Below are 22,841 nucleotides of genomic sequence, written 5' to 3' on the forward strand. Positions count from 1 at the left end.
CATGCAATGATACCTCCTGTATTAACATTATGATACCTCCTGTTTTTACATTATGATACTGACTAGAAAAAAGTAGTGAGCTGGGGTTCTAAGAGTGGGATCCCTTCCACACATCCCTACGTACAACACTGAGAAGCCACGTCCCTCTCCATTAGTGTCAACTACAACAAAAATTCTGATCTATATTTGATTCATTCTCATGTGTGCAATTTCTACATCCTTCTTCATTGCATTAATACCATATTTTTCATCTTCTTTATATTAATAATAAAAAAAAATCTATGAACAGCAATATGATGGGATTTTCATACAATAATTAAATTATTTAAAAACTCTGATATAATAATAATAATTAGACCTTAGGATATTTAGTATTGAAAATTATTTACTTTTGAAGCAATGTTTATTTACTACTTTAGGAAGCTAGCTTTAGTTATGAATTGACCACCTACCTTTGAGTACAATCATTTATGCTACTATCCAGCAGTACAAAGCTGATATACATAGTGCAGATGTCTTGGTAAATGTAAATTATACTCCTGCACACATGTTGTCATGGTCATAGAACAAGATTTATTGCTGTTTACCCACTGCCATTCATAGTTGCCAATTACAGTCCAGATCAACACTTTGCATGCTCGACAAAGGGACACCTATGTCAGCGCCTTCATTAGAAGTGCTTGTTGCTAAAGCAGTGGATTTTTGTCAGAAGCAGTCCATCTCTGACAAAACCAGGTTTTAGTTCAGGGCTTGACAGTGATTTTAGGCATGGCCAAACCCTATCTGGGTTCGAATCCTGGTCAGGCATAGCATTTTCACACGCTACAGTCATCCATCTCATCCTCTCTAGCAATACCTAACGGTTAAAAAAACATCCTATCCTGGTGTAATAACTCAACTCCATCCAATTCACCACAGAAGGTAAAAACTTATGAATAACCAGTGACAGAGATCTGATCCAGACCAGGGCTATCCAGTTCCCAGGTCAGCCTGTCAAAGACTGCACTGCCTTCTGTAAATAATATGGACTTTTACTATTCCATAAGTTCAATCTCAGTTGGCTAACACAGTGAGTGTTTTGAAACTGTTACATGTCACCGGCTACTAGTCAGTACATGTACATGGGTAACAGCCAGTCATAGCTGAGACTTTACTTACGAAGATTAAGAAATCATTAATGTACAGCTCGTATATACGAGCTGTACATTAATGATTTACAACTTTGCTTTGACTAGGTAAAATACATTCTACAACAAAAATTTCTTTTTTCCCAAAAAATAAAAAAAATGCCCAAAAACAGGTATAGAGAGGAAAGTATATCCAGGTACATCCTAAAGAAACAATTTCATCTATCTCAAAAATTTTGTGGTGTATAGACTATCCCACTGAAACTTATTTAAAAAATTAAAATAATTATTTTTCTATAAATTTCCTTAATAATGTATATGTTATAATATAATATTTGTTTGTTTCAGGTAGCTCAGATGATATATGAAACTGATAATGCAAATACAAGTGATAGAAATGAAGGTTGGAGCCCCTTAGCTACATCTGTATTTCCTACTGCTAGTGAAAAGGAATTTATTTTGAGAGTTAATATACCTCGACCAACTTCATCATCTATGGTTGTACCTCATCGATTAACAGTCCGTCTTCGTAAGGATGATATTACCATGGCAGGATGTTTTTCCCAAGATACTACATTCCAGTAGTGGTTAATTGGTTGTTAATAAATAGCATACTTATTTTATTTTGGGGGTATGTTAAGTTATTTATTTTTCCATTATTACATTTTTATGGTGCTGAGTAATAAGTTGAAAAATATTATTTACATTAACTTATATTCTTTGAATTGACATTTATTTCTTTACTTGTATTATTTATTATTGCTTGTTTATTCATGTACTCTTAAGTTTGAAAGATAGAGATGTCAAAGTTAACTTAGTATGTAAATCTGCATTTTATAAAAATGATTTATTTTCCTCCATCCGTCAGATCAAGTTGTTTTAAAGACCAGTCTGAGGTACTCTACTTTTTTTACATATCAAGGCCTGATGATCAGGCCTTGATATGTGCATTCGCACCGAATGCTATGCAAGTAGTTGCTAAAAAACACAAGAAGCATTACATTAATTAGACCTTTGCTCACATGTGTTTTTAGTTTATTTTTATATTTATAATTAGATAATTCTTGAATTTTTACATCTTTTTTGTCTGTATAAACAACATAGATTAATAAGTTTTTTATCAAATGACCATGTTAGATTAATATTAAAAGAAGGTGTTATATTTTCAAAAATGACAAGAAAATTCCATTTTACTCCTAAAAAAATTCAGTTTACAACTTATCTTTGTAATTCCATTAGGATTTTAGTATTGAAATCCCAAATGGAGACTTAGACTTATTCTATGATATGAGGAATGGCTCATTTCATAGATTTTGGATTTACATGTTACAAAAGTGTACTGTGAATTAAAGAAACCTAACTTTCAAAAATAAACTTTATAAACAAATTCTAATTCTTAAAAAATACTTCTTTAAATTCTCTCCCCCTCCCCCCACCCTATAAACTGATATAACTTGCAGCTATAACCACCAACTTCAAGGACTCACGACACGTAAATGCTTATACTGTTTCTCATTTCAGACCACTGGTTTTGAAACATATTTAAAAAAAGTTTTTACTGTTTAATTGGCTGTATTAGTTTTAGCCAGTGACAGCTAGGAAGCTCATATATAACATTTTTTATTATGAATCAAGGGAAAGTTAGTAAATTTGTCCAGTACCAATTATTTAAGTATTGTAGGAAAAATAAACAGAATTAAGATTGTGAAGAACTCAGTAAAACTGTGGATATCACTTTGGAAATCAGTAAATTAATTCAGGCTTACTATTGTAATTAAAAATTATTTAATTAGTATTGTGATTAAAGATCTAAAATATCGTGGAAAAAATTAATCCTACTTTACTTTCATTTAATTCTTAATGTGGTTATACAAGTTTGACACTTTTTTAATTTGTTAAGATAATGGTACTTATAGAAATGACAACTGTAGATAGTCAAGAATAATAATTTTTTTAAATTAAAACATTTGGATTAGAGTTTGTTTTATTATATGAAATGTTGGCAGATTTAAGTAAAGTAAGACAAGTTGTCCTTAAGCAATATCATACCTTGACACTATTTCTCATGATCCCCATTTTATTACTGAGTTCCAATTAAAAGGATCAGCTGCCTCTGTTAGTCACAATTCAAGAAAGCTGCATAAGATATCTGGAGACTAAAGCTACTATAAGAATCAATCAGTAAATAGTTTTGAAAGTAAAGCTTATAAATGTATATGAAATTGTACCAATTATGATCAGTGAAAAATTGTTTTTGTCACTTTTATTTGAAGAAATGCCGTAGAAACAAGTGTATTTACTTTAATCTTCACTGTCATATTAAAACTTGTATGTAGAAAAGTTGTTCAGTAAGAATAGAAAAACATTTCTGAGAAAATATATTAAAAAAAATATGTGTATTCAAAATTAATTGTATTTTATTTTATGTATGTCTTTATCAACTACACATTTTACTTTTATTTGTTATAAAATTATGGATTGTTACATATTTAGAAATTAGCTCCATTATTTAGTGTAATAATATATTATATTCATTAACGTTTAAACTATTATTTGGTACATTTTTTAAACTATTTTTTTGAATAATTTTTATATTGTAAGAGAGCTAAATCAGTTGTTAATGATTTATCTTATAGTCTCATATTGTAATTGGTATTTTATGAAAATTACAATTTTTGTTTTGTTAACGTGGAGTATATTGAGATGTTTATGCAAGTTGTTTGTCTACTTACACCAAGATATGTTTAATTTCTGTTTATTAATTGTTTTTTTTTAGTGAAAGTTTAATCTCATTAAATCAAGAGTTAACAAAAAAATACAAGAACATTATACATTTTATTTATTCATATAAAGATAAATATTTGAACAATTTTTGCATTGGTGTTTTGTGTCATAGGATAACCTATTGACTGTGATATTTTTATAGGCTTTGAACAAACATATTTGTTTATATATTGTGTGCTAAAAAATGAAACATTGCTTCTGTGCACTTATGTATTTCTCTGAACAACATTAAAATAAGTTGCTAATGCTTATTAGGGGTTTTTTCTCTTTTTTTCTAACAGCTGCATAAAATTACACTTTTGTGCATTCATATGAAAATTGCGAACACAAGGAGACTGACTGGTGGTATATGTTGTTATATCAGAAATTGTATATTTGCAGAGGTTTGTTAACTTAGAAATGGTCAATATCATTTCTCTATGACATTGAATGATAATTTCTTAATCAATCAAGCATTTAAACTGTTGAAAAGTTTTGGTTTCGTACTCCTGATAAAGAGAAGATTAAATATTGCATGTTATCAAGCTGCTTGGGTAAATGTTTTGGAAACAGAAATTCATATCTTTGTAATGTATTCATAATAATTTATCCTGTTCAGTTTTATGTTTGTTGATTGTTAAACATTTTCAGATACTCTATTTGAATTGGGCTTAGGTAAATTCAAAAAATGTTTAAGTCTCAGATGCCAAATACCTTGCTTTGATTAGTTATAATTTGTTAAATCCATAATAAAATTGTTTTCAAATCTTGGAGCATCTTAGTGTTTTAAATGAATTTTCCAAATCCCAAATTATTAACTTTTATACTTTTAATGAAGACAATGTGATTTCTCTATGACTTCAACTAAAAGTGATATGGGACACACTGTGTTAGTTTTATTTCAAATTCAGTATTATAAATTAAACATTAAAATAAAGTTATTAATAGCATATTTATTATTAAAATTTTTTAAGTTAATTATTATTATTACTATGTGGTACTGTTGTGGGGAAGATATAACATCTCCAGATTCTTTTCAGACAACTAACTTAGATATCAACAAGGATTCAATTGCAACCCAAAAGGATTTTTTTTTAATATTAACTTGTATGGAAAATGATTTATCTTTATTACACAACTGCCCAAAAAGGAGTGTAATGTTTTTAGGGAGTATGAATGTATGTTTGTATGTATATATATTTGTTCCACCGTAGCAGCCCAATGGTCAAACCAATTTAGATATATGACCTCGCATTGAAATCCTTACATTACAGGGAGTGTCTTAGGCTATATAAATACATATGTAAATACAAGGCCAAAAAAAATCATATATATGATTATAAATGGATAATTGATAGTACTTTCAGTATTGAATTATTTGTATTGAAAATAGTTGTGTTTTAAGATCTGCTATGATACTGAATGAGTGAATTATGATAGTAAAATTTATTTATTGGTTATAAACATTTAAGAAAAAAAATCTTATGATTTTTAGACGGGCAGTATGTTTGATCACACTTAAGCATGTTCTTTTTACTGCTAAATATTAACTAATAATCTGTTTCTTTTATTAATAAATAAATAATAATACAAATATAAAATATAATTTAAATGAATTACGGTTTAGAAATTAGATTAAATAATCAGTAAATTAATTGACAACAGACTGCTTCTAGCAGAATCATGGCGGGAGCTGTGTGCAGCTGCCCGGTGTGTATATACATATATATGTTTAAATAAATTTTTAAAAACTGAAAAAATCAATCAGATGAATGAGTCGTCTTTGAATAACTCACATATGAGGTACAAGGTTTCTGAATTGTTCAGATTGAATCGTTGAGATGCAAATTATTAAAAACTATTCATTCATCTGATATATTTTTTAAATCTATCATTTGATTGGTCAAATGATCAATTTTATTCATGTAACTAGTGTTTTTATAAGATTGCCCAAAAAGAAGTCTAATTGTTATTGTTTATATATGTATGTATGTACATTTGTTTCACTGTAGCAGCTCAACGGCTGAACCAATTTAGATGTATGACCATGCATTGGAATTCTTACGTTACCAGGAGTGTCACAGGCTATATAAATATTTAACATCTATTTGTTTAAATAGATTTAAACAATCTGAAAAAATATGTACAAAATTGTCTACCGCACACTCTTCAATTACCCAATATTAAAGAGCAATATTTGTCAGAATGTTTTTTTTCAGCAGTCATGTTTTTTAATTTTCAGTATTTATCACTTGTTTAATTACTGCTCCTTGAAATTTTGAATGCAGAATAGCTATGTTTAATTGTTTTTATTAATTATTATGTTATTTCTTCATTGAAAGTAATTGTTTATTTTCCTTAATGTGACCAGAGTAATTAATGTTGTATGAATATAATTGCAAATATTCCTAAAAATGGTTCTTTAAATTTCTATTTGAATGTAAAGTTTCTAACTGAATTTTAAAAATTTCCTCACTACACACGATTTTATAAACTCTTTTGTTTTGCAGATAATAGAGTAAAACATGTTTTTAATTATTTTATTAAATTTACTTATTTATTTTTTATGAAGTATCACTTCTAAAGAAAACCTGTTAAATTGTCCCACAGAGTAAGGGAGACCCAAAAATAAAAAAAAATTATTTGAAATTTGTGAATTTTGATGCTTAAATCTTATTTGGTAATCATTATAATCAGTAAAAAAGGCCAGTTGGTGTGGAGGCCCCAGTAATTTTAAAAATTTAGAAAATTTTGTTTTGTTACTTTAAATATAAGTAACAAAACATTTTTTATGAAAATAAAAATAAAACTTTTAATGATTGAATGCAAAGTTTTCCATTGAAGTCAGAAAGTTTTGCAATAAAAGAGCTGTGCAGATTTAGTTGCCGCCGCAACTCATAAATGCGGCTGAGGTAATGTCTTTCAGGCGAATGCCAGTCATACCATGTGAGTTTAAAAACTGGTAAGAAAAAAAATATCAAAGTCTAGTTAACAGAAAACAAGAAAGAAGACTCACTGAAAAAGAACACTTCTTAACAGTTCAAAACAAGATTTTAAAACCAAAAGAAACAAGCAATCGAACATACAAGTTGTAGATAAACATTTAAAGAACCAAAAGAGACTTTATTAAGAAAACTAAGAAACAACCGTAAAGTATTTTATAAATGAAAGACAGGCAAAGTTTAAAAACAGTTTAAAAAACTTAAAGAAACTAAAAACAAACAAAAAAAAGTAAAAAAAAGGAAACTTAAAACAGTTAACACTGCTATAATTTAAGGATAAAGGTATTTATAAATTAATTTAAAAATAACATAATATAAGTAAAAGAAAAGTAAAACAGAAATGGTATAACTATAACATTATTGGTGGGTTTGATTAAGGAGGGCCCGCATCTAAAAAATTATCTTTTTTTTTTAATATATTTATTTACTAGCTGTAAATAAACATTTAAAGAATAAAAAAAAATTATAAAAAGAGAAATAAGAAACAACCCTAAACTGTTTCATAAATAAAGGGCAACAGATCTTAAAGAAGAGACTAAAAAACCAAAGGAGAAAAGTACAAAATGGAAACAAAACAGTTGACACTAATTATATAAGGAGAAAGCTATTTATAAACTAACGTAAGTAAAGAAAAGAGAAAAACAGAAATGCTTAAACCATAATGATAGTGGAAAGGTGGGATTAAGCACATGGGGTGGAGGCCCCCATGCCAAAAATACAAAATCTTAATTAAGTATTTTTTAAAGGAAATAAGTAACTAATGGAATTGAAGACATAATGGTAGTGGAGGGATGAGATTAAGCAGCATAGGGTGAAGGGCCCCATGTTGAAAATTCAAGATCTTAATTTTTTTTGTCTTCAGTCATTTGGCTACCCTAACTAAATAATAAAAATAAGTTATATATAATATAATAATAATAATTACATTTTAGATATTTGTATGTCTATAATATAATTTATAATAATCTGTAATATATTAATAATTTATTGTAAATTATTTACATATTAATTAAATAGAGATTAAATTATTCCTAAGGTAAGGGGAATAAAAAGATCCCTGAATTGATTGAATCCAAGGTATAGGATGTTCACAGAAAAGAGAGTTAATGGTATTTATACTATTTAATTTGACCTAATATGCACTTTTATTTAGTCACAAACCATTGAATGGACACTTTTTGTGTGATGGATTTTAATATCCAACTATGATGTAAGTTTCCTATGTACTTAATTAATACCCACCTCAACTATCCCAGAACGACTAATCACATTTTTTTTTATATGGTAACTAACAAACCTTCTAGATGGTTTGTTTTTCAGCATTATTAGAGTAATAGAGCAGTAAATAACTTTTAGATAAAGGTCTTCACCATGTTCATTTTATTATTTATAGTTAGGAATGTTTAATTTCCAATTCATCATTAATCACCTCCACTCCAGACTACAGACTGTTTTATAATTTTTAATTCTTTCTATAATATATTTCTTTTAACAATTAGCTTAATAGAAAATATAGGTTGTTTATTAAATTGATTTTACTTTATATAACTAACCTTCACATTTGATTTTCAACAGTGTATACAGTTTGTTCATTTAAGTTTTAGACAGAATTAGGAATTACTAGAATGTTAAATTGTCTTCTTTATTAGTTTATTGGTAAATATTCTTATCCTAAAATGCATTTATAAGAAATACTTAAAAAGATTTTGTTTTTGCTTTTTTTAATTTGAGTTATATCAAGTATACAAAATAATTAAATGTATATATATTTAAATTTAAATATATATACATTAAAAAATTCACATTAACATTAATGCTGTATAAGTTAGATTTATGTACCTTTATCTATAAAGAATTCAATGCACTTTTGAATTAAATGCATTTAAATGTAAACTAAATTATTGAAAAAACCTGGAAGCACAAAGCTATGGCATGCACTTCTAATGAATTAACAGGAAAAACATTTAGCATGTGAAAAAATAAGAAAGTTAAGGGTTAACATATTGGTCTATTCTTGGATGTAATAAATATTTTTTTTATAGAGGACTTAAATTCAAACTGCAGCAAGTTGCTGTGGTAAATAAACTGAAGATGTCATTTGTACTGAATATCAATTCATTTTGTAGGTTTTACAAAATGATTTGCAACATAATTGTCTCAGTAAAGAAGGTAACTGGAAACCACTGCATTTCTCAGTTTCTTTAGTGAGCTTTAGTAAAGCTTGGTTTTTTTATATTTTTGTGATTGGATATGCCATTTTGTGGAATGACTGACTCATATCAGATTGTCTAAAATCATTCTGGCTGTAGTACATATTTAAAATTTGGCTGATAAGTAGATGTTTTGACAAAAGCCCAGAACTGTCATAAATTAATGTTACTGAAAGAGGTTTTTAAACAATTTTGGAAATTTTTTACTTTGATAATATTCTGAGAAAGTTTGAAGAAATTATTTAACATAGTTCTATAACTAGAATTTAATGGTGTAGAAAGGGTTTTCTGGTATACTGTAATGTGCAATCACATAGTGATTTATATAATTTTTACAAATTAATTGTTTTACTTTTAGTAATTTTATCTTTTTAGTGGCTATAAATACAAATAATACATTAAAAAGGATTTTTATAACAATATAGAAGAAAAATATATTTATTTATAACAGTAATGATATATACAAAATAGAATGTAAATGCAGTGCAACATCATTGAAAAATAGGAAGAAGATTAAAATAAAAATATAATGAACACATGAGATCTTTTAAAAATCAAAAACAAGATTCTAATTATGCAATGCATTTAATAAAAGAAGGACATACCCCCAATGAAAATGGAAAAATCAATTAAATTAATTCACAATTGTATTAAAGGAAGAAGAATGAACATTTAAGAAAATTTAGAAATTTTAAAATTAAAAAGTAACAATAAAACAATCATTAATGAACAGATCAACAATCAATCATATATCCTTTTCAAGAATCTTAATTTACTGAAAACAGGAAATAGTAAATAAAATCAAAAGATAAGTATAATGGTTAATAAAAGATAAACAAGAAGAAGACCAGATAAGGCATGACATCAAATAAAGGGAAGGGTGTCGACTAAATGTTACATAAAAACTAACAGAAATTTAAAAGTACCATATCAATAAGTTTTGGCAATGGAGTTATTCCGTAACACATCAACATATAATGAAAGAATGAAGCTAAGAGGTATACTCAACATAGAAAAAGTAGTACAATCTACCTGCAATCTATCAGTTATTTTTTGTTCGTACCAATCTCTGTATCTCCCTACAGTTTTTTCCTTCTATATATTGCTCAATTAAAGAATAACTTATGAATAAGGATCATAGCAGTAGAATTATTATAAAATATTATTATCAAATAAATAAAAAAAAAAAAAAAAACAGTAAATGTTCTTGTTTATTTGATTGATAGGTATAATTCCTCAATTACCATATTGACTATACTTTTTCCTGTTTAGCCTCCGGTAATTACCGTTCAGATAATACTTTAGAGGATGATATGTATGAGTGTATATGAAGTGTAGTCTTGTACAGTCTCACTTCATCTATTTCTGAGATGTGTGGTTAATTGAAACCCAACCACCAAAGAACACCGGTATCCACGACCTAGTATTGAAATCTGTGTAAAAAAACTGACTTTACTAGGACTTGAACGCTGGAACTCTCAACTTCTAAATCAGCTGATTTGGGAAGACACGTTCACCAACCCGGTGGGTTATATTAACTATACCTGAATGTCTGTACTCAAACTCATCTTTACCAGATTTCCTGATTCTACGACAGATTTCTCTCCTATCCTTTTAAGACCTCTTCATTGTAAATTTTATAAACCCTTACAGGGATATAATGAGATTATCTTCCTGTAACACCAGTTCTGGCCTACAGTCCTTTTTTCTTTTTCTGATAGTCTGCGTTTTACTACATAAAGATCTACACTCCACACAATATTTTCAGGAATTCTGTTTTGATTGTGAGATTTATTTGTGATTAAGATAACATATTTTTTGTATAAAAGCTCCTTATTTGTGTGGTAGTCTGCTTTTGATATCAATCTTGCTTTAACAATCCTTTATAATTTTTCATAAAAAATAACAAAATTCTTCAGTTTTTTATATCCCCTCTATGTTAACATTTAATTCCTCAATATGCTGCTGATCTCTGTACTATAGTAGTTACATCTCTGCCTTCCATCCAGAGGTTCTGGTTTCAAACCTGATTCAGCCATGGTATTTTCAGTTCATAATTTTTAAAAAAATGATATTTATAAGTCAGGATTTGTCTTCTTTCTGCTAAATTTCATTACACAATTAATTTTTTTATTTCTATCAAACGAATAATGCAATCTGTGAATCCTAACAATTTTTTTTCCCTTGGATATTTACTCACAAATTATTCCTTCACTTTCTATATTGCTTTTTCTAAATGTGAATTGAAAAGGAATGAACTGTAGTTTTTATTGTTCTTTCATCTTTTATTCTTTATAACGGGCACTTTATTTTGAATAAATTGTAAATAACTCTTTTTTAAGTCTGATCTTGCTAAATTAAATTTTTTTATTTCATAATTTATTTATTATTAATTATATATATATATATATATAATATATAATTTTTACTTTTTTTCTTTTTTACTTTTTTACTTAATTTTTACTTTTTACTATTTTTCCTTTTTCATTTGGGAGACCCAACAGGCCTGTAGCAGATTAGTTCCTAATTATCTTGTGGTAAAATTGGTGGGGGAAAGATCATGAGTCCCAAGAGGGACTCTTATCACTATATCCTTCTTAGGGTCACGCTCCTGTTTTGTGTGTCTTGCTTCTGGGAGAGTCTACCCTCTCCTCCTTTCCTTATCATTGTTTTATTCTTCCTGATAATATAACAAGGAATTCTAGGACAGCAGTTATGCCAACAGAAGGTCCACTCTCTCTAGCCTTGTATCTATTTCATAAATACACTCTAGATCCTTACAGTTCTTGACTATGGCTTGTAATCCTATCAGTATAACACTATGCAAAGAGCATCATGTTAAATATTCACTTTAAATCAGTATCATTTTAAACACTTATACTGCAGATTGTAGTGTCTACTTATGGATATTAACACATTTTTACAATTCTGATTTCATTCACATTTACTTACATACTGTTTAGGGCTTGAATTATAGCATCTGATAAAAATAATCTGATGGAGGAGGAATGTGAAAAAATCCTTGCTATTCTCTTAAATGAATTTTTAGATTATGATAATAGACTAATGTTGTATTTAGAAAATAACATCATGTTAGGTAAATTAGTCCACAGGTAAAAATATGAACAGCCTATGCATTATGATGGAACAAGGGAAACTGTGGAAGAACCTTGATTAGAATAGCATTATAAAATACACAATTAATCGCAATAAGAAATACATACATATTCTTTTCTGCTAGCTGGAGCAGTGGATATAAAACCATAATTGTTATTTTATACTACTTGTATTCCTTATGGCTTCCTTATGTATTTCTCTGTGAGTAATGATGATCACTATACAGCCAGTCCCAGTGATGAACACAGTGAAGGTATCAATTGTAAGGGCAGATTATCACTTGCATTTCCGTTGGGTTGGCCTACTGATATGCAACTGTATATTTAGCTTGGTGAAGAAGACAAGAGGAAAACACTTTATTTCTCATTTTCCTTAGCAACCCTGGTATAGGTTGTTTGTTATTCTTGGGAGTGGTATGTGACTTATGTCAGGTTGCCTAAAACTATTATAGATGTATTCAGTGGCGGCTTGTAGCTAAAATTACAGCTCAGAAAATTTTTTTCTGGGCATTTTCAAGGCCATGGTTAAAGTTTTCTGTAAAATAAAAGAACCGGAAAAAATGAATCAAATAGAATAGCTGGAAGCAGGATAATCTAATTCTACACTTATCACATTCAATAATACGGTACAAGGTTTTTAAGCACAACACATGCAGAGTAAAATAGAAACCTTCCACCAACACGCCAGGATTGGCACTGCAGGAGCAACAATGCTCTCTCTCCCTCGCAGCCTCATGTGCACAACAGCCAAACACCATGCCACTGGAACCATGAATCGCACAGTTCCATACAAAGATTTTTGTATCTTTATCATAAACTGGGGGATGGCTACTGACATTAAGCTTAAGGATTATACATTGTACAAGTATAAAGAAAAAAGGACTCATATTAAATGTTGTTGATAATATAAAGTGTGAATAGGGGGTGCTGCAGTTTCACAGTGCCTATATGTAAACTGCCACTAATTATATTACTTAATTTCTATACATGTAGGTTGTTAAATTCTATATTAACATAAAAATAATCAATACTAGTATATAAAGTAACAGTAATAAATATATAAAGATAATAAAGAAATTAAATCAGTACAAAAGAAAAAAATTGCGTGGAAGATGATAGATAATTATAATGATTTAGGTTGTGGATAATGGGAAGTGACATTGTAGCACATATTATTATTTGTACCTATTAAACAAAATAAATGAAAATTTAGATTTTTAAATAAGCATTTTAATTAGTATTTTTTTTTAATTTTTATTTTTTTAATAAAAAGATTACAAAAGATTTTCAATAGAGTAATGTATGTTTTATAAAAGAAAATATTCTATTTTAAATAAACTGATTGGAAGTTCTTTACATGTAATTAAATAGGTATTAATAAAATAATCTTATATGCTTATCTCCATGGCAGAGTAGTAGCATCTCTGCCATTTATCCTGAAGTTCTGGGTTTGAGTTCCAGTAGGAATGTAATTTTTCATACTCTTAAAAATATTATATATAATCCAACACAGTAACTGTGACTGGGCATTAGCCTGTTATTGCTGATGAATAAATAAACAAATTAACAGTAAACCTCTTTCTCAAGCAGCAAAGTGTCATACTTACATAAAAATAGTTCTGTTATATGATTTTATGAAGATAGATCTTGTTATTTTTTTAGGACTTTTTTCTTTTCTTTCACTTTTTACATGACTACTGAGAAAGGAGTGTAATGTATTTAGGGTGTATGTATGTTTTGTTCCATTGTAGCAGCTCAATGGCTGAACTGATTTAGATGTATGCCTCCGTGTTGGAATCCGTATTAAATTAGTCTAGTAATTATTAAAATTGGTTTACTAATTTAACAACACACAAATATTGGTCAATTGATTTTGAAAATTAGTCATCTACGACTAACAACACACAGGGAGTATTAGTCGATCAAATAAAATACTTTTGCATTGAATTACAAATTAGTCTTAGTCAAAAACATTAACGTTTACAAAAGTAGAAACATTTCTTTCACTTTTATTCCACTCCAAAGATACCTAGCATTAGTTCATCATGCTGTCTCCATCGCCCCACCACTCAAAGTCACCTCCACCTCTTCACGTTTTAACTTTCATACACCAGCTATGAACAATACTGTGCAAACAAGTACGCTCAGTAGCTTTTTAAAAAAGGTGCCTTTCAGCATGACATCCCACCATAAGATCATATATCATCATTACACCTAATTTCACTGTACGTGTTGCATACCTGTACCAATACTTAAATTCGACAGTATGTTTGTATTTCAAAAACATTCTAAATGCAGGCAAATGACTTAAATAAAACTGTTCTTCTGTATAACAAATTTTCAGTTTTTATAAAAACATTATATATTTGCAGTTAAATTAACTAACATATATTTGTTACTCACCTGTTAATTTACTTGATTAGTTTAACATTTTTCCGTTGCTAACTTTTTCCATTAAGGACAGTAACACCTACTTTTATTAAACACAGCTTTTAATAATAAATAATAGTCTGCTAATGAGCCACTACTAAATTAAAAAGTCATTAATTATACTGTATTTAAATTTTTAAACTCACAGCTCATCTTTTACAATTAACTGAAAAAGTATGGCTTAAACCAAACAAATAGTAATATGAAATAATAGTACGCATATTACTATTAAAAAAATACAACACATAACATTAAAAATATAAGAAGTAACATTTAAGATCTTTAGCTATTTAATAAATTACCATGAAAACAGGTGTTTCTGCAGTTGTCTATTTCTACATTTTTATTCAAAAAAATTAGCGTGTCAACATTTTTGGGTTTCAGCCTACTTCTCTCTGAAAAATTTTGCTTTCTTTGGAGAAAACTCTTTTAGATGGTACAGAGGTCACAGGAATGTTTACACATTCCTGTGACCAATATTGTGACATATTTTGTCACTAATATTAGCAACTGCAGGAACGTCGCTTCATGTTTCATCCAAAATGTTACACAACTTGTGTGCCTGTCCTCATATGGTTGCTCAAAATATTGCCTCGGAGTAATTAAAGAGTTGCTAGAAGATTTCACACTTTTTGACATTTCTTTAACATAACTGTCAAAAATATTCCATAAATCTGATGTCTTTTGCTGTTTATAGGGCTTTTTTCCATCTAGTTCAGCTATTGACTGCTGTTGTTCTTTGGTTTTAATAACAAAGATAGTTCATTTGTCAATGAATCTGCCACTTCTGTTTAGCTGCTTTCATTCCCAAAAGCACCTTTTTTGAACCATTAATCTAGAAGCATTGCAGATGCAATAATTTTATTTTTCCCAAGCAGTTGCTGATCCCAGAAACTAAACCTTTTGCCTTGGAAATCACAGTTTTCTGATTAACTGTGTGCACAATTCCTCTAACAAGAGGAATAATTTTCGACAGGGTGGGATAATTTTCGGCAGATATCTCTATTGTCATAAGCTCGAACAGTTTAAGTAAATCTACACATTCAGTTAAAATATCCCATTGAACGTCTGTTATAGATTATTAACTTTTTGGCAATGCTGCAGTGCAGCAGACAGGGGTTCCTTCAGTTTTATTAACCTTTTAAACATCACAAGCGTTGAATTCCACTTGTAACAATGTCAGCTTTTAATTTTAATTCTTTTTTCCCCATTTGTGCTGTACTAGTTTTAATTTATCAGCTGCAACTACACTGCCTGAAATGTATACAATATTTCTACATGTTTTAATTAAATGTGACAGTCTATCACAGTATGAAATTGCATCATTTACTAGTAGATTAAGCTGCAAACGGAATGTTGGGAGACCTAATATTTTTACGGCACATTTCATATTAGCACCCCCATTCAAAATTACTGCCACAATTTTATTAGTAATATTCCATTTGTTGTAAACCACTTTTAATTTTTCGGCCAAATACTGTCCTGTATGATTTTCTAGCAGTTTTGTTGTACATAAAACAAAGGACATTAACTCACCCCGTCCTGATTCAAAAAAATTAGTTGTCAGAAAAGAAACTGTATTTCTTGATGTCCAGACATCAAGTGGTTATAGAGAAATAAGAAATTTTGTGTAATATATTTTAACCATTGATTTTGCATTTTTATAAATATTTAGCATAATAGAATTCATTAATTTTTCCCTTCTTGGCAAGGTGTAGCACGGCTCAAGTACTTGTGACAATTTTTTAACCCTTCATCTTCTACAACAGACAGGGACTGTAAATCTTTGAAAAACATTTCTGCCACTAAATTATAAATTTTCTTTAAAACAAATCTTTAGATTTACATTGTAGAAACTGGATTAAATATTTAGAAAATATGGAAGATGACATAGACCATGGAAGAGGTACAGAAGTCATTGTGGATGCCATGGACTGATTATCCTCGCTATTTCAATCTTTGGGTGTTTTTCTGACCATGGAATCAAAACTTTCAGTGATTTCAAAATCAGCTCTGGTATGCAGTGGTACAATCCCAGTTTCGTAAACTCCTGCGTGTTTTTTCTTTAGGTATTCTCTTAAATTTGAGGTATTATTGGACCTTTTGAGTTCTTTTTTAGATATTTTACATATTGCTGTTGTTGAAGAATTGTTCTCAAGAAAATTCCAAATACTGGATTGTTTATTCATTTAAAAAAAAAATAAATGTAATGGGGCGGCCAGCAACTCGTAAACAACTATAACCAGGCAGACCAACTTATAATTACAAAAAAACTATTTTCTTTATGTTCTGGACCTAATAAACTACAATGAAAGATAATTATAAAATAAGAATGAATTAAGTTTTTTAAATAATTACTGAAGATAATTACCGTCCAACAAATATAAAGAGCAGACTAAACACACCATTTGGTGAGTTGAGTTGGAGGATTCATCGAGTGAAGTGGTGTTTTTACTAAGCTCTCTGATTTTTGAGATTTTGGTTTGGTTATTTGGCTATTTTGTTATTGGACTGGTACACCAGGAAATTGTGGTAAGGTTTTGGAATGTGATTATAACAATTGAGTTTTGGTTAGCGGGCTGTATTCTTTTTATGGTGAGTCTTTATTATTTTATCATTTGTAATAGAATTTTTTTCTTTTTTCTGTTAAGCCTCTAGGAATTACCATTCAAGTATTACTTCAGAGGATGATATGTATGAGCGTAAATGAAGTGTAGTCTTGTACAATCTCAGTTCGACCATTCATAAGATGTGTGATTAATTGAAACCCAATCACCAAAGGACACCATATCCACGATCTAGTATTCATATCCGTATAAAAGTAACTGCCTTTACTAGGACTTGAATGCTGGAACTCTCAACTTCCAAATCAGCTGATTTGGGAAGACAGATTCACCACTAGACCAAGCTGGTGGGTCTTGTAATACGAACTATAATCGCTTGACGTCACCTCCTTCAGGAGGCCTCTTGTTTATGAGCTGGAAGTTATTTATTCTGCCTTTATCAGTGGTGTTTGTTTAATAGACATTGTATAGGTTATCATTAGTTGATATCATTGTAGTGTTTGTAATTAAGCCTTTACGATTTACTGGTATAAATTTTATCAGGAAATTGGTGTGTGGAATCGATTCAACTTTAATTTCATTTGTTTTATCTTTATTGATAAGACTTAAGTGCAAGTGGGCTTGCACTTAAGCTGGTAGGAACCTCCTGCTTCCCATAATGGTGAAGAGAAGCAGGAGCCAGCAACAGACATTGCAGTATGTATACAGTTCCCGAGAGCCAGTCACTAGCAATTCTGTGGCAACTGGTGAAATGACTACAGTGCAGAAAAGGAGTCGCAACTCTAAAGCAGGTCATGCAAAGTCTGAAAGAGCACAGGAAAAGAGAATAGTATGTACACTACATGATGAATTGGCAGAATACACGAGAGCTTATCAGCATTAGTGGTACTCTAGTGAAACATGCCAAAAAAACTCATATGGCAAGAGAATTAAAAAACTTCCTGGTTATATGGATAAAGTGGTCCTGGCCTTCAGAGCGTTTGTGGAGTGGAAGACATTTTTGAAGAAGATGGAGGTCAAAGTGGTGGTGTGTCAGACCAGAAAAGATGTAGCCATTCAGGAATACACCAGCTTGAAGATGGAGTTCACAATGATGAAATTGACGCCTTGGTGGCTGCCAGTTGGAGCAATGACTGATTTCAGAGGATGAGAGAGTTGAAAGAGTCAATATTTACTGAGAGAGAGAAAGACCTGGCGGTGGTGTTTGACAGCCAAACCAAAGAATAGGTTCTCTGAGGCTGTTCATAGAGTGGCACCAAGTTTGTGGAACTCTTGAAAAAACTAGGTCAACTGATTGTCTGTGCAGAGACGGCAATATTCCTTCAGGGTGAGAATGTAGCAGATTTTGAGAAGAAAGTGTTTGCACTAATTATCGATTTGTCAGTGAAGGAGAATAACATACCCCATATAAGAAAAGGAATTGGAGAGATATTCCACCAAGCTAGACATGATGTGGTTTTCAGTTCAGAGGAAGGAGATGCAGCGCGGGTCACAAGGAAGATTCTGGAGTATGCATGTTGTCGAACGAACCGCACTTCAGGGCTATACGTTGAGAGAGAGGCTAGGAACAAAGCTCGCAGAGAACAATCAGTGAGCAGGCCAGAAATGATAGGACCAAAACAATAGTGGTTAAGGCAGCAGAAGACCAGGGAAAAAAGACCTTCACTGACCTACTGAAGAAGATCAAAGGTGGGGTCTGAGAGAGGGACCCAGAGATCCTCTCGATTCGTAAAGGGCAAGGGCATTAGGGAGAGGATACAAAGAATCAATATACGGGATATTGATGCCTTAGCTTGTAAAGATGAGGTTATATGGTGATGAAAGAAGCTACTACTAGACTGGAGGAGGATTTGGAGCAGGTGATAAAGCTCAGTCCAGCCCATTCAGGTACACAAGTGGCCTCAGTAGTTATTGCAAGCAGAGCTGCTTCTGCAGAAGGGGGATTTAAGAGTTGGAGTTATCTCCTGCAGAGTCACGGAGGATATGGATGCAGTGAACTTGTAAACCATCATAATATGTACTAATGAAACAATATTTCTGTATAGAATGATGCAGGTGTAGTTAAATGTGGGGAAGAATTTTGAGAAACTTATTAATACGACTTTTTTTTTTTTTTTTTAGGAAAAATTGCTTAGATATGCTAGATGTAATATTGTCACTGTAACTACAAAATAATTTCTAATTTTGAAAGTCAATCACTTATTTGGCTCAGGATTGAACCTTAACTTTGTAATGTAAGTTTGAGATCATTTAAATGAATGGATGGAAGGGATATCACAATTGATTGGCCTCCAAGCTAGTGTGATTTGACATCTAATGATTTTGGTTCAGAGAATATTATTAAGAATTTAATGTTTTCTTTGCCGCCAAATGATGAAAATAAAAAAATAATAGAAAAATAAAAAAAGGTCAACTGAAAATGGATTTAATGTTGTTAATAAACAGTATCAAATCGTAACATGAATCATAGAGACAATAAAGGAGGAACAGCATATCCTAAACAATAAATTGTAAATGATGACCACCAAATTTTTTTTAAATTAAAGGTTATTTAAAAAAAAAAATAATTTAAAAATATGTATATACATTATTTCAAATATAAAGTATTGATTAAAAATTTTTAAATTACAGTAAGTGTCTATACATAGAGAAGAAATCAGCTGATGTTACTGGTTTGTTAATTAAACTATGTAACAACTGGAAAAATCTATAAATTTGTTGATGTCAAACAATTATTTTGTCAGTTGTTATACTGTTATTATAAATTAAAAATTTACTGAAGCCAATAATAAAATGTACACCAGTTAAATATAGTAATGTTTTTATTAAAAACAAAAATTGTTAACCTTTTTTTGCATCATTACAAATATTATTTGTGATGTTGCAAAAATAAATATTTTTTTTAGAAATTATTTACCTGTTAATTTAAAAACATACACTTAACAAATGAGTACAGACAAAATATTTTTTTTTACTTAATCTTAAAAACATACTATTCATATCAACATTGAACATTAATCATTAAACAGAATAATCTAAACAAAATTTTTTAAATTAACAACAAAACTTCTAAACTGCTACACTTTATATCAACGAAGTATATTTCAAAAGAAAAAAAAATACATTAACTATAAAAATAATTTTTTGCCATTTTATACTGAATGTTTGTGTTATTAACACACACTTACAGTTATGAAATTAAATGTCAGGTATTAATCAAATATATTTTTTTCTTTTTATGTATAATTTAAAAAACAATGATGTAAACAAGATTTTGTATAGTTAGATCAGTAAATACTTTTTTGCAGGTAAGTAGTTGAAACTTTAACAAAAATTTATTTTGAAAATTTAACAAATGGGTAAAACTTAAATCGAAGTAAACTTCTAAGTTGGATACTGTTCAAAGTGAAATAAATAAAAAATTATGCCCATGTCTCTTACAACCTTTAACACAGTTGAACCTTGTTCTATGAAGAAAACTTCATAATATTTATGAATTAAATGGAGATTCTACATATCCCTCAAATTACAATACTTTAATAATTAACAAAGTATCACAGGAACTACATATGACTGATTCCTTGTTACGCTGTCACTCATGGTCTCAAAAGAGTTTTTTTTTTTTAACCTCCAGAACCATCATTCATCATCCTCAGATTGTAAATGATGCCCACCAAATTTTTTTTAAATTAAAGGTTATTTTTAAAAAGAATAATTTAAAAATATGTATATACATTATTTCAAATATAAATTATTGATTAAAAATTTTAAAATTACAGTAAGTGTCTATACATAGAGAAGAAATCAGCTGATTTCTTTGATTTGCTTCAGAGGATGAGATGAATGATTTGCAGCATGTGAAAATGCCATGTCTGACTGGGATATGAACCTGGGATCTTCGGATGAAAGGCCGAGATCCTACCATTCATGCCATGGAGGACAGCTTCTTGGTTGGTTTCATCCAATTAATTAAAAATCTCAACAGTACTATCCATACTAAATAACATAAATTAAACCAATCAGTCTTAAGTTTCCAGATATTTGCAATTTTTAATTGTTCAGTTAGAAATTTTACTTTCAACCTCTAGTTTTTCTGATTCTTAATGATATTATCATAACTTATCAAATTGTTACCCATTTAAAAAAAAAAATATTTTAACACCTACAATTATTATTATTTGTAAAGAAACTATATATCAAATTTTTATATAGCAAAAGCAACTAATCAAAGTGGCACTTCAATCTCCTATAGAATCTTGTGGTCTTATATTCCGCACCATGGTATTCTAACTAGTCTTAAATATTTAGATCAATATTTACATATTTAGCAACAATTATTTAGTCCAAAGCAACAACTTCAATCATTCTTTTATCATGAAGAACAGAATCAGTTGATGATAATAAAAGTTTAGAAACTTATTAAATCTAGGTGTACAAACCTAGCAGCACGTTTGGTTAAGGTCATAGTCCTTTATAAGTAAATAATAACAAATAAAGAAAATGAGTATAGATGATGTTTTTGTATCAAAAACAGGTGTATCACCATCATACATTTACTTTTAGCGGTATTTTTGTTATTCTTGATCTACTGCATGATAATCAACATGCATAAGTGCCATGAATTCCAGTGTACAAAATATAAAAAAAAATAAACCATTAAATAACTGATAGTAACGAAATATAATATTGGAATAAGTAGTAAAATAAAGTGAAGTTCATTGTTAGGACCTATAAATAAAAAAAAATAGCAATATCAAAAACATAGTATCCTCTATATCAAAGGAAAGAAATTTTTTTAACATATAAATAAATATTAACTACTAAATATTTTAAATTTATGAAATTCCAAAGTGTTTATAAATCTGTTTTTAACATTTTTTCAAGTTTCTACTATTTTCCACAAGATGAATAATTTAGGAAGTGTCAATGGATTCTTAATTTATGTAAAGTACATTATCAAACGGCTAATTGTAAGAACACTACAATGAAGGCAAATTCTTTAAATTAGCATTAAGGAAAAAATGTATAAATAGTTGTACTGCTATCAGATGGCAGTAGTAAGATATCTCAGAGTTAATGCGAGAAGAATTCTGTGTTAGAATTCATGACAACTGCAATTTTGAGCCGAATTCTAGAATGTAAATACACCTCTATATAACTGTATCGATTAAGAAATTGTATAAAACTTTTGAAATGAAAAATATGGGCTCCTCAGCCCAGTAGGCTTTTTTCAGAGGAGGAGTTTTTTTTTTACTTATAGAGGTGATACACATCACCTATAACTATATTAACCTATAACCTATATAACTATAACCCATAACCTATAACTGTATTGATTAAGAAATTGTATAAGAACTTTGAAATGAGAAATACCTGAGCAGAGCTTCTCAGTCAAGATATAGCCAGGGCAAGTAAAAATACCATGGATCATTTAAAAAAAAAGGCTGTATATATGCAGCTGCTAAAAATTCATTACATTTGCAAGCTGACAAATTTTCATTTCACATCAACAGTTGGGAGAATTATTCAGAAACCAAAGAATACACTCTAAAAGCTTCAACTGACCCAAGCTCTCAGTACATAAGTGGATCTTCAATTCTGCATAAAAAGCTGGAAGTTGAAAGTTTTG

The 22,841-nt window shown here is 29.5% G+C and overlaps 2 protein-coding genes across 2 annotated transcripts in view; both read left to right on the forward strand.

Moving 5' to 3' along the window:
• Rab3GAP1 (RAB3 GTPase activating protein subunit 1) overlaps positions 1-1,712 on the forward strand; it is a 390,063-nt gene extending 388,351 nt beyond the window's left edge. Inside the window, exon 16 of the mRNA XM_075355981.1 lies at positions 1,476-1,712. Within this exon, the coding sequence (XP_075212096.1) occupies positions 1,476-1,712 (237 nt within the window). The remainder of the gene's footprint in view (positions 1-1,475) is intronic.
• Positions 1,638-22,841, forward strand: part of LOC142319091 (rab3 GTPase-activating protein catalytic subunit-like) — a 36,571-nt gene continuing 15,367 nt past the window's right edge. Inside the window, exon 1 of the mRNA XM_075355983.1 lies at positions 1,638-1,758. The gene's annotated coding sequence lies outside the window, so the exon portion shown is untranslated. The remainder of the gene's footprint in view (positions 1,759-22,841) is intronic.

The sequence above is a fragment of the Lycorma delicatula genome, chromosome 2 (assembly GCF_047948215.1).
Source record: "Lycorma delicatula isolate Av1 chromosome 2, ASM4794821v1, whole genome shotgun sequence".
NCBI classification, from domain to species: Eukaryota; Metazoa; Arthropoda; class Insecta; order Hemiptera; family Fulgoridae; genus Lycorma; species Lycorma delicatula.